General features: G+C 37.0%; 1 protein-coding gene across 1 annotated transcript in view; it reads left to right on the plus strand.

Moving 5' to 3' along the window:
• Positions 1 to 18,624, plus strand: part of MRPL1 (mitochondrial ribosomal protein L1) — a 108,381-nt gene that overhangs the window by 87,040 nt on the left and 2,717 nt on the right. Inside the window, exon 8 of the mRNA XM_017540034.2 lies at positions 17,551 to 17,632. Within this exon, the coding sequence (XP_017395523.1) occupies positions 17,551 to 17,632 (82 nt within the window). The remainder of the gene's footprint in view (positions 1 to 17,550; positions 17,633 to 18,624) is intronic.

The following is an 18,624-nucleotide window of genomic DNA, read 5'->3' on the forward strand; positions in this document are numbered from 1 at the left end:
AAAAAAAAAAAAAAAAAAAAACAGTCACACTGGCAGCACATTTCAGTGACACAGATTGGTCACAAAACTTGCTAACTTATGTGACATATTCAGCCTTCTCAACAAACTCAATCTCCTACTTCAGGGGAGAAGAACAACTGTGTTCAAGCAGGCAGATAAAGGGGCTACATTCAAAGTCAAACTGGAATTATGGGGGTGATTACGTGAACACTGGGATTTCTAACATGTTTTAAACATTAGCGGAGATTTTGAAAGAAAGTGATCCAGGGCCTCCTTTTTGCCAGCTGGTGCATGATCACCTCTCTCAGCTTTCAAAAGAGTTTGAGCATTACTTCCCAACCACAAAAGACCCCTGAACTGGGAAGGAATAGATCCTTGGCCCATTTGTGAGATCACAAATGATGGTGACCTTGAAAGTATGTTTGAGACAGCTTCAAATCTCCCTATGTTCTGGATTAAAGTCATCGTGGAGTGTCCTGAGATTGCCACAAAAGCACCGGAAAGCCTGCTTCCATTTCCAGCATCCTCTTCGTGAAGCAGGGTTTTCTGCAGTGTCAGAAACCAAAATGAAATTACAGAGCAGACTGGACATAAGCAACACACTTCGGGTGTCACTGCCTCCCATCCTCCCCAGACGGGACCATCTTGTTGCAGGAAAACAAGCTCAGGGCCCCCACTGATTCTACATCATGGTGAGTTGTATAATTATTTCATTATATATTACAATGTAATAATAACAGAAATAGAGTGCATAATAAGTATAATGTGCTTAAATCATTCTGAACCTCCCACCCCCACTCTGTTGGAAAAACTTTCTTCCACAAATTTGGTCCCTGGTGCTAAAAAGTTTGGGACCACTTGTGTAGGGTAAGGCACAAGTATCTAAAACTTTAAGAGAAGGGCACTGTCCTTTTTTTAAAAAAAAAAAAAAAAAACTTGAGACAGGTCTTGCTGTGTTGTCAAGGTTGGAGTGCAGTGATGTAAGCATAGCTCACTGTAACTTCAAACTTGGAGTCAAGGGATCCTCCTTTTTCACCCTCTCAAGTAGCTAGGACTACTTGCACTCCACCACATGTAGCTAATTTTTATTTTTATTTTTAGAGATGGGGTCTTGTTATGTTGCCCAGGCTGGCTTTGAACTCCTATTCTCAAGTGATCCTCCAGCCTCAGCTGCCCAGTGTGCTGGAACGACAGGTGTGAGCAACAATACTCAGCTAGAACTTTTCTCTGATTAGAGGAGCTGTGGTCATAAGAGGGTGGGGCATGCCACCCTTGCTTTTTTCTCTCTCTTTGTCCTCTGAGGGCTAGCTGGCCCTCAGTAAAGAAACGTTTGGTTGCAAAAAGTGTCAGAACTGGGTAAATAAAGCTCCAGCTTTCTTGGCAGAACTGAAAAGGTGAGCCCCAGGGAACCCAGAAGTACTGGGGAGATCAAGCAGAGTGTGGAACTTGGAAAAGTGACTCATAAGACTATAAACTCCTGGAGATGAAATAAATGGAGATGACAGAGGAGAGTCAGGGAACTCAAAGATCATAGAAATTTTCCAATCTGAAAAGCAGAGTCAGAAGACTGGGAAAAATGGAGAGAGCCTTAGGGTCCTGTGGGACAGTAACAAAAGATCTAAGTTTCACATTAGTGGAGTTCTGGAAGGAAAGGAAATATGGTACCGAAAATTACTTAAAGAAATAATGACAGGATTGAGGAGAAACTGCAACTCTCATATGTTTCCAGTAGGAATACAAAATAGTACAGCTACTGTGGAAAATGGTTGTTATCTTACAAAAGCTCATCATATATTTACCATATGTCCCAGCAATTCTACTGTGGGTTAACTCCACAGAATGAAAAATTTAAAGTGAAATGAAAACCTTCATTCACACAGATATCTGAACACAAATGTTTACAGTAACTCTATTGATAATTATCAAAAGCTGGCAAGATCCAATTGTGTTCACAGATATTTTCCTACATGTGAAAAAAATCTCTGATGCATCATATAGTGGAATGCTACTCAGCAATTAAAATGGTATGAGCTGTTGTATAGACACATCAACTTAGAATTTCAAAAGGTTGCATACTGTAACCTAGGAGAAAGAAGCTAATCTGAAGTGATTACTTACTGACACCAAAAGCATAGGCAACAAAAGAAGAAGTAGATAAATTGGACTTCATCCAAATTTAAAACTTTTGTGCATTAAATGACTATGAATAGAGCACAAAGGCAACCCACTGAATCGGTTATATCTGGAAATCATATATGTGATATGAGGCTTGAATCTAGAGTACATAAAGAACTTTTACAATTCAATAATAAAAAGATAAATAATTTGAAAATGAGCAAAGAGCCTGAATAGCTCTCCAAAGATGATATACAAATGGCCAATAAACATATAACATTATTAGCTATCAGGAAAATGCAAATTAAAATCACTATGAGATACCCCTTCATACTCTGTAGGATGGCTATTAATTATAGAAACAAAATAACAAGTGTTGGTGAGGATATAGGGAAATTGGAACTCTTATTTATTGCTGGTAGGAATGTAAAATACTATAGCTGCTATGAAAAACAATATGGCAGTTCCTTCAAAAATTAAACATAGAATTATATGATCCATCAAATCCACTTCTAGATATATACCCAGAAGAATTCAAAGCTGGGACTTGAACAGATGATGGTGTCATTCACAGGAACCAGAAGTACAAGCAACCCATGTGACAATTAACAGATGAATGGATAAATAAATAAAATGCAGCACACACATGGAATGCAATATGATCAGCCTTAAAAAGGAAGGAAATTGATACGTCCTACAACATGCATGAACCTTGAGAATATTTTGTTAAGTGAAAAAAGCCAGTCACAAAAGGACAAATACTGCATAATTCCACTTGTATGAGGTACCTGTAACAGTCAAATGCATAGAGACAGAAAGTAGAATGGTGGTTACCAGGAGCTGGAAGAAGGGTGCAGTGGGAAGTTATTGTTTAATGGGTTATATATTGTTATTCTGTTTATATGGCATTTTCAAAAAGAACACTGGTAAACAAATCAGTGGTTACCAGGAGTCAGGAGTGGATGGTGTTTGTGCCTGAGAGAAAGCGCATAAGGGAATTTTTTGGATTCTGTATCCTGTATTGGAGTGGTCATTACTTGAATGTATGTATGAATTTAAAAAGATACACCCCCCAAAAAAGTCAATTTTACTACCTTTCAATTTTAAAAATGTAATTTACAAATATGTAAACATATAGCAACATAATTAGCTTATTAGGAGCTGTGGTGGTGGTTAGTCAGGGGTTTGGGTCTATGCCCCTAGATTGACAGTGAGAACAATTCTTACATTGCTTTATATCTTCATTAAGAAGTAAACTATATCTTGCATTTTATAGCCTCTTAAAGGGCTGGTTTTAATAATTTTAAATGCTAAACTTAAACTAATTTTTTATTAAGAGGTAATAAATGCACATAATGAAATATTTAGAAAATATTGAATAGCACTGGTCATCAGAGAAATGCAAATCAAAACTACATTGAGATACCATCTCACGCCGGTAGGAATGGCGAACATTAAAAAATCTGGAGACAACAGATGCTGGAGAGGATGTGGAGAAATAGGAACACTTTTGCACTGTTGGTGGGAGTGTAAATTAGTTCAACCATTGTGGAAGACAGTGTGGTGATTCCTCAAGGACCTAGAAATAGAAATTCCATTTGACCCAGCAATCCCATTACTGGGTATATATCCAAAGGATTACAAATCGTTCTATAAGGACACGTACACACGAATGTTCATTGCAGCACTGTTTACAATAGGAAAGACCTGGAACCAACCCAAATGCCCATCGACGATAGACTGGATAGGGAAAATGTGACACATATACACTATGGAATATTATGCAGCCATCAAAAACGATGAGTTTGGGTCCTTTGTAGGGACATGGATGAACCTGGAAACCACCATTCTCAGCAAACTGACAGAAGAGCAGAAGATCAAACACCGCATGTTCTCACTCATAGGCGGGTGTTGAACAATGAGAACACATGGACACAGGGAGGGGAGCACTACACACTGGGGTCAGTTGGGGGGAAATAGGGGAGGGACGGTGGGGGGTGGGAAGCTGGGGAGAGATAGCAAGGGGAGAGATGCCAGATGTAGGTGATGGGGAGGAAGGCAGCAAATCACACTGCCACGTGTGTTCCTATGCAACAATTTTGCATGTTCTTCACATGTACCCCAAAACCTAAAATGCAATAAAATAAATAAATGGGAAAAAAAAAGAAAATATTGAATAGCCTAGGTAAGAATATAAAGATTCAAAATTCCTGTAATCGTTCACCATTTTAGTACTTTTTGTTACTGCTCTTTCTGTATGCACATATTTTTTTCTTTATGTAATTGCTTTTCTATTATATATTGAGTTTCGTGTTCTTTTCCCTTTAACACTGTATCTTGAACACTTTCCCATGTCATTAAAATCCTTGCAAAGTATCTTTTTAATAGCTGTTTCATAGCCTGTTATATGGATACATCATAATTTATTCAACCTTATTTTGTTGGGCATTTAGATTGTTTCTGATATCTCATTATTATAAATACCATTCTAATGAACATAAATTCAGAGCTCTCATACACACAGAATACATTCTGTGTCTATATATGAATGTGTAACTGTTTATTAAAAAATCCAAATTTAGACCAGGCACAGTGACTCATGCCTGTAATCCCAGCACTTTGGGAGGCCGAGGTGGGAGAGTTGCCTGAGCCAAGGAGTACAAGAGTAGCCTGGGCAGCAAGGCCGAGACCCCATTTCTACAAAAAAATTTAAAAATTAGCCAAGCATGGTGGTGCATGGCTGTGGTCCTGGCTACTTGAGAGGCTGAAATGGGAAGATTGCTTGAGGCCAGGAGGCCAGGGGTGTAGTGAGGTATGTTTGTGTCATTGCACTCCAGTCTGAGTGACAGAACAAAATACTGTCTCAAAAAGCAAGAAGAAGAAGAGTGAACTTAGTTAGGTATAAACATGACATTGTTTTCTTCTTTTTCTTTCAACTGTGCCCTGTACTAGTACCCTTTTCTGTTAGGCGCAGGCATACTAGACAGATCTGATAGTTCCAATGGCTGTGTATAATTGAAAGTACAGCCTGATCCAGTTCAAAACTCTAATCTCATATCCAAAGATTTCCCTTGCCTAATTTGGAGCCAGGCTTTGATGGCATGTGTGACCTGAAGTGGGGAGTGTTTATTGCGATTTCAGCCTCCAAGGTTTGACCTTAGAATACTCAGTTCTAAATACCTGGCTTCCAGTGCCTTTTGCATGCCTAACTGCTCCGGGGTAGGTGCCTAAAGAGGAGATTAAGGGGGACAACCCAAATGCCTCTACTTCCGTACCCATATTTGTGGTCCCTGTTTTGGGTGGCTCTTAACTGGTTTGATGTCTTTCATATAGGACATGTTCAATCAGTCAGTCTCTTCCCTGCAAGTACCCTCCAGTCTTTACATATGAGCCTCTTGGAGTCTTGCCTCCTCTCTTGTCTTTCTGCTTCTACTTGATTTGGGTGTTGATTATGGTGGGACCTTTTTGGCGGCCTTAATTGTTGGCATCTTTCTTTAGAATATAGGGTACTAAAAGCCTTTTTTCCTTTCAGATTTGGGTCTTCATTGTGAATCTTGAAGAAACTTGTTTCAAGTGCATATATAAAATTTATATCAGCTACTGAAACCATTGCTAAGCATTTTTAAAATTTTAAATGACAAAGCATTTCTTAGCCAGACAACTGCATAGTAGATACATAGTAGGAAACCCTAAGTCTCAACTGCATAGTAGACATAGTAGGAAACCAGAAGTCTGTCAGCACCCAACAATGCTTTCTTTAAAAACAATACAAAACAAAACAAAAAATGCTTCTGCTCTAGCAAAAACTTACAAAACAAAAATGGTGGCTTTTACTCATTCATTTCCTCAGACATCCTTCAGTCTGCCTTCTATACCAGGAGTCAGCAAACTTTGAACTGTAGACCAAATGCAGCTCTCCACCTGTTTTTGTAGATAAAGTTTTGTTAGAATACAGCCGTGCTCATTTATGTATTGTCTATGATTTCTTTTGCACCAGAAGAGCAGAAATGGAAGAATTGTGACAGAGGCCATTTGGCCTGCAAAGCCTAAAATATTTACTGCCTTACCATTTACAAACAAAGTATGCCAACTCCTGTTTCATACTCTTCTTCTAGAATTCTTTCTAAAATATAGATCTGCTTAGAAACATTAAATGGCTTCTCACTGCTGACAGGGTATTTCTTAAGATTTTTACCTTTAAATCACCTTGCAACCTAGTTTCAGATCACTACCTCAGGTTCAAATTCAGTATTTCCTGCTGTTTTCAGTTGTGCAACAGGAAGACCAGTTACAAATGGCAGCTTGCAGGCTGAATTTGGCCCCTAGTCTTACTTAGTTGGGCCCAATTAGTGGTGGTGGTCTGTTTTGTCTTATTGAATCAGCATTTAAAAACTGGACAGTATCACATAGAAATCCAGATTTTTAGCTGTTCCTGACAAATCAGTTCTGATGACATTGGCCCCACAGCCCTCAGTCTGTTAACCCCTGGTGTAGCAACTCTGCCACCTTGGTGTAGTTGCTCTCCACCTCTGCACAACCTGTATCACACATGTGGTATAAGCATATGCACTGAAACCCAGTCCTCCTCACTTGTATGTGTTTCCTACTTTGACCACTGTAGGCATTTGAGTTTGTAACCCTGGACCTAGATATAATGAGCTACTTCATGGTCCCCTGACCCACCTTTTAAAAAATTTTTTATTTGTTTATTTCAATACGTTTTTGAGGAACAGGTGGCGTTTGGTTACATGAATAAGTTCTTTAGTGGTGATATCTGAGATTTTGATGCACCCATCACCCAAGCACTGTACACTGTACCCAGTATGTAGCCTTTTATCCCTCACTCCCCTCCCACCCTTTTCACTGATTTCCCAGAGTCCACTATATCATTCTTAAGCCTTTGCATCCTCATAGCTTATCTCCCTCTTATGAGTGAGAACATGCAATGTTTGTTTTTCTATTCCTGAGTGACTTCACTTAGAATAATGGTCTCCAGTTCCATCCAGGTTGCTGTGAATGCCATTATTTCAATCCTTTTTATAGCTGAGTTGTATTCCATGGTGTGTGTATGTATATATATATATACACACACACATCATGGAATACTTGTATGTATACACACACACACACACACACACACACACACACTATGGAATACAATAGAATTGTGGTATATATACATAACACAATTTCTTAATCCATTCATTGATTGATGGGCATTTGGACTGTTTTTGCAATTGCAAATTGTGCTGCTATAAACATACATTTGCAAGTATCATTTTCTTGTAATGACTCTTTTCTTCTGGTAGATACCCAGTAGTGGAATTGCTGGATCAAATGATAGTTGTACTCTAATTTTTAAGGAATCTACACACTGTTTTCCATAGTGGTTGTACTATTAGTAGTTTACATTCCTACCAGCAGTATAAGAGTGTTCCCTTTTCACCACATCCATGCCAACATCTATTATTTTTTGATTTTTTGATTATGGCTATTCTTGTAGGAGTAAAATGATAGCACATTGTGGTTTTGCTTTGTGTTTCTCTGATCTTTTGTGATGTTGTTTTTTTCATATGTTTGTTAGCTATTTGTGTATCTTCTTTTGAGAATTGTCTCTCCATGTCCTTAGCCCACTTTTTGTTGGGATTGTTTGTTTTTTTCTTCCTGATTTCTTTCAGTTTCTTGTAGATTCTGGATGTTAGTCCTTTGTCTGATGTATAGATTGCAAAGATTTTCTCCCACTCTGTGGATTGTCTGTTTACTCTGCTAATCGTTTATTGCTGTGCAGAAGCTTTTTAGTTTAATTAAGTCCCATCTATTTATCTTTGTTTTTGTTGCATTTGCTTTTGGGTTTTTAGACATGAAGTCATTGCCTAAGCCAATGTCTGGAAGGGTTTTTCTGATGTCATCTTCTAGAATTTTTGTAGTTTCAGGTCTTAGATTTAAGTTCTTGATCCGTCTTGAGTTGATTTTTGTATAGGTGAGAGATGAGGATCCAGTTTAATTCTCCTGCATGTAGCTAGCCAATTATCCCAGCATGTTTGTTGAATTGAGTATCCTCTCCCGACTTTATGTTTTTGTTTGCTTTGGCAAAGGTGAGTTGGCTATAAGTATTTGGGTTTATTTCTGGGTTCTCTATTTTGTTCCATTGGTCTATGTGCCTGTTTTTATGCCAGTTCCATGCTGTTTTGATGACTATGGCCTTATAGTATGGTTTGAAGTCAGGTAATATGATGCCTCCAGATTTGTTCTTTTTGCTTAGGCTTGCTTTGGCTAATTGGGCTCATTTTGGTTCCATATAAATTTTATGATTTTTTTTCTAGTTCTGTGAAGAATAATGGTGATATTTTGAGAGGAATTTCACTGAATTTGTATATTGCTTTTGACAGTATGGTCATTTTCACAATATTAATTCTGCCTATCCATGAGCATGGGATATGTTTCTATTTGTGTGTGTTGTCTATGATTTCTTTCAGTAGTGTTTTTTAGTTTTCCTTGTAGAGGTCTTTCACCTCCTTGGTTAGGCATATTCCTAAGTATTTTATTTTATTTTTTGCAACTATTGTAAAGGAGGTTGAGTTCTTGACTTGATTCTCAGCTTGGCTGCTCTTAGTGTATAGCAGAGGTACTGATTTGTGTACATTAATCTTGTATCTTGAAACCTTGCTGAATTAATTTATCAGTTCTAGGAGCATTTTAGAGGAGTCTTTAGGGATTTTAAGGTATATGATCCTATTGTTAGCAAATGGTGACAATTTGATTTCCTCTTTATTGATTTCAATGTCCTTTCTTTCTTTCTCTTGTCTGATTGCTCTGGCTAGGACTTCCAGTACAATGTTGAATAAAAGTGGTAAGAGTGCGCATCCCTGTCTTGTTCCAGTTCTTAGGGGAAATGCTTTCAACTTTTTCCCATTCAGTGTTATCTTGGCTGTGGGTTTGTCATCATGGCTTTTATCACATTAAGGTGTATCCCATCTATGCTGATTTTGCTGAAGGTTTTAGTCATTAAGTGATGTTGGTTTTTGTCAGAAGCTTTTTGCATCTATTGAAATGATCAAGTGATTTTTGTTTTTAATTCTGTTTATGTGGTATATCACATTTGACTTGCTTATGTTAAATCATCCCTATATCCTGGTATGAAACCCACTTGATCATAGTGGATTATCTTTTTGATATACTGTTGGATTTGGTTAGCTAGTATTTTGTGAAGGATTTTTGCATCTATAGGCCGGGAGCGGTGGCTCATACCTATAATCCCAGCACTTTGGGAGACCGAGGTGGGTGGATCACCTGAGGTCAGGAGCTCAAGACCAGCCTGACCAACATAGTGAAACCCCTGTGTCCACTAAAAATACAAAATTAGCTGGGCATGGTGGCACATACCTGTAATCCCAGCTACTTGGGAGGCTGAGGCAGGAGAATCGCTTGAACCCAGGAGACAGAGGTTGCAGTGAGCTGAGATTGTGCCATTGCACTCCAGCCTGGGCAAAAAGAGCAAAACTCTGTCTCAAAAAAAATTTTTTTTGCATCAATATTTATCAGAAATATTGATCTGTAGTTTTCTTTTTTTATGTTCTTTCCTGGTTTGGGTATTAGGGTGATATTGACTTCGTAGAACAATTTAGGGAAGATTTCCTATTTCTCTATCTTGTAGAATAGTGTCAGCAGGATTGGTACCAGTTCTTGGAACGTCTGGTAGAATTCAGCTGTGAATTCATCATCTGGTTCTGGAATTTTTTGTTGGCAGTGGTTTTTTTTTTGTTTTTGTTTTTTTTAATCATTTCAATCTTATTGCTTGTTATTGGTCTGTTCAGAGTTTCTACATCTTCCTGGTTTAATCTAGGAGGGTTGTATATTTCCAGGAATTTATCCATCTCCTCTATGTTTTCTATGTGTGTAAAGGTGTCGGAGTAGCCCTGAATGATCTTTTGTATTTCTGTGGTATCAGTTGTAATATCTCCCATTTCATTTCTAATTGAGCTTATTTGGATTTTTTCTTTTCTTTCCTTGGTTAATCTCACTAATAATCTATCAATTTTATTTATCTTTCCAAAGAGCCAGCCTTTTGTTTCATTTATCTTTTGTATTTTTGTTTGTTTGTTTCTACTGCATTTAGTTCGGCTCTGATCTTATTTCTTTTCTTCTGCTGGGTTTGGGTTTGGTTTCTTCTTGTTTCTCTAGTTCTTTGAGGTATGACCTTAAATTGTCTATTTGTGCTCTTTAAGATTTTCCAGTGTAGACATTTAAGGCTATGAGCTTTCTTAGTACTACCTTTGCTGAATCCCAGAGGTTTGGATAGGTTTTGTCACTAGTATCTTTCAGTTCAAAGAATTTTTAAATTTTAATCTTGATTTTATATAAACCCAATGATCATTCAGGAGCAAGTTGTTTAATTTCCATGGTTTTGAGGGTTCCCTCTAGAGTTGAATTTCACTTTTATTCCACTGTGATCTGAGAGAGTACTTGATATAATTTCAGTTTTCTTAAATTTATTGAGACTTGTTTTGTGGCCTATCACATGGTTTATCTTGGAGAATGTTCCATGTGCTGATGAATGGAATGTATATTTTGCAGTTGTTGAGTAGAATGTTGTGTAAATATCTGTTAAGTTCATTTGATATAGGGTATATTTAAAATCCATTGTTTCTTTGTTGACTTTCTGTCTTGATGACCTGTCTAGTGCTGTCAGTGGAGTATTGAAATCTCCCACTGTTATTATGTTGCTGTCTACCTTATTTCTTAGGTTTAGTAGTAATTGTTTTATAAATTTGGGAGCTCCAGTGTTGGTGCATATATATTTAGGATTATGATATTTTCCTGTTGGACAAGTTTTTTGTCATTTTGTAATGTCAAAATATTATATCTTTTTTTTTTTTAACTGCTTTTGCTTTAAAGTTTGTTTTGCCTGTTATAAGAATAGCTACACCTGGTCACTTTTGGTGTCCATTGCATGGAATATTTTTTTCCCACCGCTTTACTTAAGTTGATTTGAGTCCTTCTGTGTTATGTTAGTCTCTTGAAGATAGTAGATGCTTGGTTGGTTAATTCTTATCCATTCTGCTATTCCGTATCTTTTAAGCATTTAGGCCACTTACATTCAACATTGGTATTGAGATGTGAGGTACTATTCTATTCGTTGTGCTATTTGTTGCTGGATACTTTTTTGAAAATTTTATTATGTTTTTGTTTTATAGGTCCTGTGAGATTTATGTTTTAAGGTAGTTCTATTTTGGTGTATTTCAAGGATTTGTTTCAAGATTTAGAGCTCCTTTTAGCAGTTCTTCTAGTGCTGGTTTGGTGGTGGCAAATTCTCTCAGCATTTGTTTGTCTGAAAAAGACTGTATCTTTCCTTCATTTATGAAGCTTAGTTTCACTGGATACAAAATTATTGATTGATAATTTTTTTTGTTTTTTTTTTAAGGAGGCTGAAGATGGGGCCCTAATGTCTTCTAGCTTGTAGGGTTTCTGCAGAGAAATCTGCTGTTAATCTGATAGGTTTTCCTTTATAGGTTACCTGGTACTTTTTCCTCACGGCTTTTAAGATCCTTTCCTTCATCTTGACTTTGGATAACCTGGTGACCATGGGCCTAGGCAATGATCTTTTTGTGATAAATTTCCCAGACATTCTTTGAGCTGTTTTATATTTATATCTTTAGCAAAGCTGGTAAGTTTTCCTCGATTATTCCCTCAAATATGTTTTTCAAACTTTCAGATTTCTCTTCTTCCTTAGGAACATCAATTATTCTTAGTTTTAATGATTTAACACAATCCCAACTTGTTGGAGGCTTTATTTATTTCGATTCTCTTTTCTTTATATTTGTGGATTGAGTTAATTCAAAAATCTTGTCTTCAAACTGTGAAGTTCTTTATTCTGCTTGTTTGATTCTATTGTTGAGACTTTCCAGTACATTTTGCATTTCTTGAAGTGTATCCTTTATTTCCAGAAGTTGTGATTATTTTATTTATGCTACCTTGTTCACTGAAGATTTGTCCCTTCATATCTTATATTACTGTTTTGATTTCGTTAAGTTAGACTTCACCTTTCTCTGGTGCCTCCCTTGATTGGCTTAATAATCAACCTCCTGAATTCTTTTTCTGGCAATTCAGGGATTTCTTCTTGATTTAGATCCATTGCAATCCTTTGCTGATAAGCTGTGTGTGATCTTTTGGGAGCTGTTTAAGAACCTTGGTTTTGTTATATTACCACAGTTGTTTTTCTGGTTCCTTCTTATTTGGGCAGACTATGTCAGAGAGATGTTCTGAAGCTCAAGAACTGCTGTTCAGATTTTTTGTCCCACTGGGCGCTCCCTTGATGTAGTGCTCTCCTCCGTCCCCTAGGGATGGGGCTTCCTGAGAGCCAAACTGTAGTGATTATTATTTCTCTTCTGGACCTGGCCACCCAGCAGAGTTACCAGGCTCCGGGCTGGTACTGGGGCATGTCTGCACAAAGTACTCTGATGTGAACTGTCTTCAGGTCTCTCAGCCATGGATAGCAGCACAGTTTTTCAGCTGTCTCTGGGGACTGCCAGAGCAATCCACTTCCTTCAAAGGGTCTGTGGATTCTCCTGATCCACCTTTGTTTCATTACCTGATGCTGGTCCCTCTGCCTAGAAGATCCTCTTTGTCCTTCAAAATTCTTCATCCTTTAAGACTCAGCTTAGATATCACCTTCTTTGGTATAAGTAAAGCCTTCCTTATCAATCAGTTGTGTTTTTGTGTCTAGCTTGCAATCTCCTTAAGGGCAAAGTTTGTATCTTATTCATCTTTCTGTTCCTGGTTCCCTGTGTTGCTTGACAGAGTGGGGGTTAGTAAATGTTGCTAAATTGTATGGTGTTAACATCTAAAAATTAGGAAGGTAGTAAAGGATTCATTAGGCAGACAGAAAAATTCTTATTTTTCCCTCTTAAATGTATACTCTTTTAGTGTTTCACTTAGTTTCTGTTTTTTTCTCCCCTTAGTATACAACATGCTCATTTGTGTTTTTCAGACAACTGATACTTCATTTTCCTTATATAAAGATGACCAACTTCACTTTGGGAGGCCGAGGTGGGCGGATCACCTGAGGTCAGGAGTTCAAGACCAGCCTGGCCAGCGGGGTTTGTATTTTTAGTAGAGACGGGGATTCATTTTTAGTGAAACGCCGTCTCTACTAAAAATGCAAAAATTAGCTGGGCATGGTGGCGGGTGCTGCAATCCCAGCTACTTGGGAGGCTGAGGCAGGAGAATCTCTTGAATCCAGGTGGCAAAGTTTGCAGTGAGCTGAGATTGTGCCATTTTACTCCAGCCTGGGTGACAACAGAGTAAGACTCTGTCTCAAAGAAAAAAAAAAATCACCAACTTGTAATAGCTTTGTCCAGAGCCATAAGCTAGTAAGATGGTGGAAGTGGGGTTTGTCTGCCTTAAGTGCTCAGACACATAGCTACTGGGCCACTCCTTACCATGTGTGTGCCCATGAATAAGTTATAGAGTTTTCTGAGTCTCAGTTTATAAGTGTAAATAAAGGATAATAATAGCACCTATCTCATAAGGTCTTGGGAGAAATGAATATCTATGTGAACACTTAGAGCTTAGCCCAAAGTAAGTACCCAATAAACAGAGCTACACCATCAATTATTGTCATTATTATTACTACTACTTTATGTTGCATAGGAGACATATAGATAATCATTCTTTTCTTGCTTTAGACTGTTTGGAGTCATGGAAATTATGAGTTTTGGCCCATCTTCAAAAGCCTTTTTCCAGGCCACACTTTATATAGTCTTAGAATATTACATTTGGAAGGGATTTTGGAGGACAAGTGGTCTAACAATTGCTTTTTCAAAGCTGCGGTCCTCTCTGCAGTTTTCAATCAAAGGTGATTAGTCATCTAGAGGCTTTTGGAACATTTATAGTAATAGAAGCTGCAACTTTAGAAGGAACTTGTGATTGTTTAAAAATCATGTATGTGTACTTTGCTTTTTTTTTTTTTTTTTTTTCAGTTTTTTTTTTTTTTTAATTGTAAAAGTCCTTTTTTTACACTGTAATCCTTAGTCCTCCAAAATATTTTAACAGACTAACTTCTGTATTAGTGGTTCTCAAAGTGTGGCCCAGGGATCCTTTTTTAACTCAGACACTTTCCCCAGGAATCTTTCTTCTTTTATCCCCTTTCTTTTAAATCAGAGAATCTGTGAAGACCTTAGTAGTACAGACTAAGTTCTTTATGTGCATTTTTTTCTGTAGCAAGATTCAATGACCTAAAAATGTTTAAGAATCACTGGCTTGGACATGCTTGTGATTACATGTTGCCCTGAGATGAATTATGGCATGTACATCTCAAGGGGATCGGAAAAAAAAAAAAAGGTTAAGAACCACTGATTTTTAGTTTTCTCATAATAAGAAAGTTATTGAATAAAAAGGTTAGAAATTGCACAAAAAGGGGAATATCTCAGTTAAACATAGTTGGAGACATAAAGTTTACCTGTATCCACTGAGTCATTACTCTGACATCTTTTGTAGAAGCCTTCCATCTAATCTGCTTAGGGAATCGTTTCTGATATAATAAGGGATGCTAAGCAGAAAGTAGGATTCAGTAAAGCGATGTTATTTGTTTTTTGTTTGTTTGTTTTAAAACATATATGCTCCAGAATAAGGAATAACTGTTTTGTCTTACAGTAGATAATCACTTTAGTTAAATATAGATAGTATTGTGACTGTTACATATTCAAATACACACAAGTGCACAAGCACAAATATGGTGCTTAACATAGTCCTATCTCCCCTTCAAGATCAACCCCATTCCTGTTTTTTTTTATTCCCTTGCTGTACCAAGTCATATGCTGTGCTATTGGTAATCTAATGGATGATAATTTCTCCTCAAAATAGTCGTCCTGCTTCCTTATGTTAAATAAAATGTTATTGCATGGGAAAGTACTATCGGAAGTGCAGACTGAGAAGTAGGCAGCAAACCTTGCAAGTGTTGCTTTCCTGAGCTCTCTAGATCATTATCAGCCCAAATGAATTTCCTGTGTGAATTTTGATACAACTCAGGCACACTTCCATTTTATTTTTGTACACAGCTATCTATCTTGTCATCACTAGCCAATTAAATAATCACAGTAATGCCTTTGAGATATGTAACATTTTCATAATTTTGTACAGTATCTAACAAGTATTATGGCTATACATATATTTTAAAATTCAGTAGAGGGCACAGTACCATATAATAAAGATGCTAAAATTTGGGCAAAAGTATAAACTATGTTTTTATTTTCATTTCTTTTTCTTTTTGAGACGAAATCTCACTTTGTTGCCCAGGCTGGAGTGCAGTGGTGCGATCTTGGCTCACTGCAATCTTCACCTCCCAGGTTCAAGCGATTCTCTTGTCTCAGCCTCCTGAGTAGCTGGGATTACAGGTGCCCACGACCACGCCCAGCTAAATTTTGTATTTTTGGTAGAGATGAGGTTTCACTGTGTTGGCCAGGCTGGACTCTAACTTCTGATCTCGTGATCTGCCTGTCTCAGCCTCCCAAAATGCTGGGATTACAGGTATGAGCCCCCGCACCTGGCCTTAAACTGTGTTTTAAAACATTTTTTTGTGTTTTTTTTTTAATTTAAATTGATAAAATCATTGAGGGCATCCTGATAATGAAAGTTGCAGGGAACATAATTGTTTTATATTTTTGAAACATACATTGTCATTTTAGCTTGCTATAGGAATGGCAATATAAAGCTGCAGGAGTATAGTTACAAAAATCTGAGAAGTTTAATGTATATAATATACCAATACAGCTCATAACTGTTTAAAAAGATAGGTTGGAAACCTTGCTTTTCCTTTATCTCTTTTCCAAATTTAAAGTAGGTATAGGTCTTTAGCAAGGGGTGTAGAACTCATTAGAGTTGTGATGGTTACTTCAGTTTATAATAGAAGGACAATTTGAGGTAAAGTGGAGAATTAAGAGGGAGTTGAAGGCAGGGACACATGCTGATGCCTTTAGCCTTTTCTTTTTAATTTTTCAACATAAAATATGTAAGATACCTTCTCTGCCAGTGAGCTACTTGCTTCAATGCAAATTAAAGTCTGTATGGTCTATGGACTTAAAGTGAACTATGCATTGCTTTTATTTTTCTTCCTCTCAGAACTTCTACTTACGGATTGGCATAAAGTAAGAATGCCTCCAGTAATGAGAGGAATTCCTAAATGAGAATTCCACCTTTCTCATTTAGGATTCGGTACTGCATGATGCCCAAGTGGGTGTTGAATAAATGCTGTTTGATGATGATAAAATAATTTTTTTTAGGAGGAATTCTCTTTATGCTTATGTGGGGCACATTTCTCACAGTGCTCTCAGAGACTTTGGAAAACAAAAATCTTGTTTGACTTCAACTGTTGTACTATATGATTTTTGCCTGTTAAGCTACTATAATTTTATGTGATTTTTTTTTTTTTTTTGAGACAGAATTTTGCTCTTGTCACCCAGGCTGGAGTGCAGTAGTGGGATCTTAGCTCACTGCAACCTTTGCTTCCTGCGTTCAAATGATTCTCCTGTCTCAGCCTCCCGACTAGCTGGGATTACAGTCATCCACCACCACAGCTGGCTAATTTTTATATTTTTAGTAGAGACAGTGTTTCACCATGTTGTCCAGGCTGGTCTCAAACTCCTGACCTCAGGTGATCCTCCCACCTCCGTCTCCCAAAGTGCTGGAATTAAAGGTGTGAGCCACCGTGCCCGGCCATGAATTTTAAGAAACTGATTAATTTGGCACAGTGCAAAATCCTGTAAATATTTGAATGTAATATAACTGATTTTAACTGGAATATTTAGGAAGAATGAGTCATTGAATTTGAATAATAAACACAAAGACTTTTCAAGAGTGTAAGTTAGGTTTAAGAGTTTTATGAATACGACTCATTCGTTGTATATTTACTTACTGCTTAATGACAAGGTAATCGTTATTACATAGACTGTTTGAAAAATTACAATGTTAGACAATATCTTGAAATTGTCTCATGTGAGATGTATTGTCTGAATGCGTGTAGCAAGCAATTTTATTTTGGACTCATGAAAACATTAATTTCTAAACATTTTCTTACTTTCCTTTAAATTGACAGACTTCAAGGGAAAATATCATTGTTTCCTTTGGGGGGTGGGTGTAGGCAATGATGTATTCTGCTCCAAGATATCCCTTGGGGAAATTACTTGGAAGTCAAGGACTCTAAAGTGGAAAATCTTCCACTTCAATTTGCTGTAATATGTTCTATAAGTCTATTAAATCTTGACATGTGAAGACATGTAAATGTGTCATTTGAAACAAAGAACTATAGAGGTTTTCCCCTTTCACAGTAGGGTCACTTAATGGATAATTTGCATTGGTTGAATATTTGAAAAATAGTCTAGAATAACTGTATTATCTTCTTGCTTTCTAATCATTAATGTTACATGTATTCTTTTCTTTCAGTTGGATATGTCAAGTGACCAGATAGCTGCCAATCTGCAAGCAGTTATTAATGAAGTTTGTAGGCACAGACCGCTGAGTTTGGGTAAGTGGTTTGCTGAGGGTAGACTTCCCTATGACCCTATGATACTTTAAAAAATGTAAAATATGAAGAAAATAATCAAGTTAACATGCAAGTCTAATAGCAAAATGTAAAATATTAAATCAAACATCAAGTTAACGTGCACGTTTTATATTTCCAGGGATTACATAAATAAAATAAAATTTAATTATCCAAAGCATTTCTCTAGCATTAATAAGGAATGCATCCTGAAACCTTTGTAGACTGCTACATTATTACTACTAACAAATGTAACAAAGTTTGAAAGAAAACTGTAACTGATTGCTTTAAACTTACAATGATGTTAGGGACTAGAATTATTTCTAAAATGGTATTTTGAAGCCAGATCATTCACTTTGTCATTGGCACTAGCAATTGGTTTTCTTAACCTTATTTATTACAGGAAAGAAAGAAGATCATTTTATTGTGTCATGAGGTCACTTATAAATGAGTAGATTCATAGAGAATCACTCAACTCGATGGAGATTCGGAAGTTGTGTAGTAGGCTAGAACACCGGCTGGTCCCATTCCTTTATCATTGCATTGTGTGTTCTTCAAATTCCTTCCGCAGACAAATTTCACTTGTGGGTGGTTGAAGCCAAGCAAGGGTCCATTATACTGAATTTACTGTTCATTTGTAGGCTTACCATAATAAGAATTTATCAGGTTTAGTTTGATAACCAAGCTTATAATTAAAACACAATCTTAAGCTATTTTTCATTTCTTTGAGAGTTAACCATACTGATGAATAAATACCACACTTGTTAATTCTCTTGTCCTAAATATGGCCATACTACTAAATAATTGTGCATGCATGCTTGCTCGCTTGCTCTCCTTCCTTCCTTCCTTCCTTCCTTCCTTCCTTTCCTTTCCTTTCCTTTCCTTTCTTTCTTTCTTTCTTTCTTTCTTTCTTTCTTTCTTTCTTTCTTTCTTTCTTTCTTTCTTTCTTTCTTTCTTTCTTTCTTTCTTTCTTTCTT

This window comes from Cebus imitator, unplaced genomic scaffold, assembly GCF_001604975.1.
Source record: "Cebus imitator isolate Cc_AM_T3 unplaced genomic scaffold, Cebus_imitator-1.0 Scaffold123, whole genome shotgun sequence".
Classification (NCBI taxonomy): domain Eukaryota; kingdom Metazoa; phylum Chordata; class Mammalia; order Primates; family Cebidae; genus Cebus; species Cebus imitator.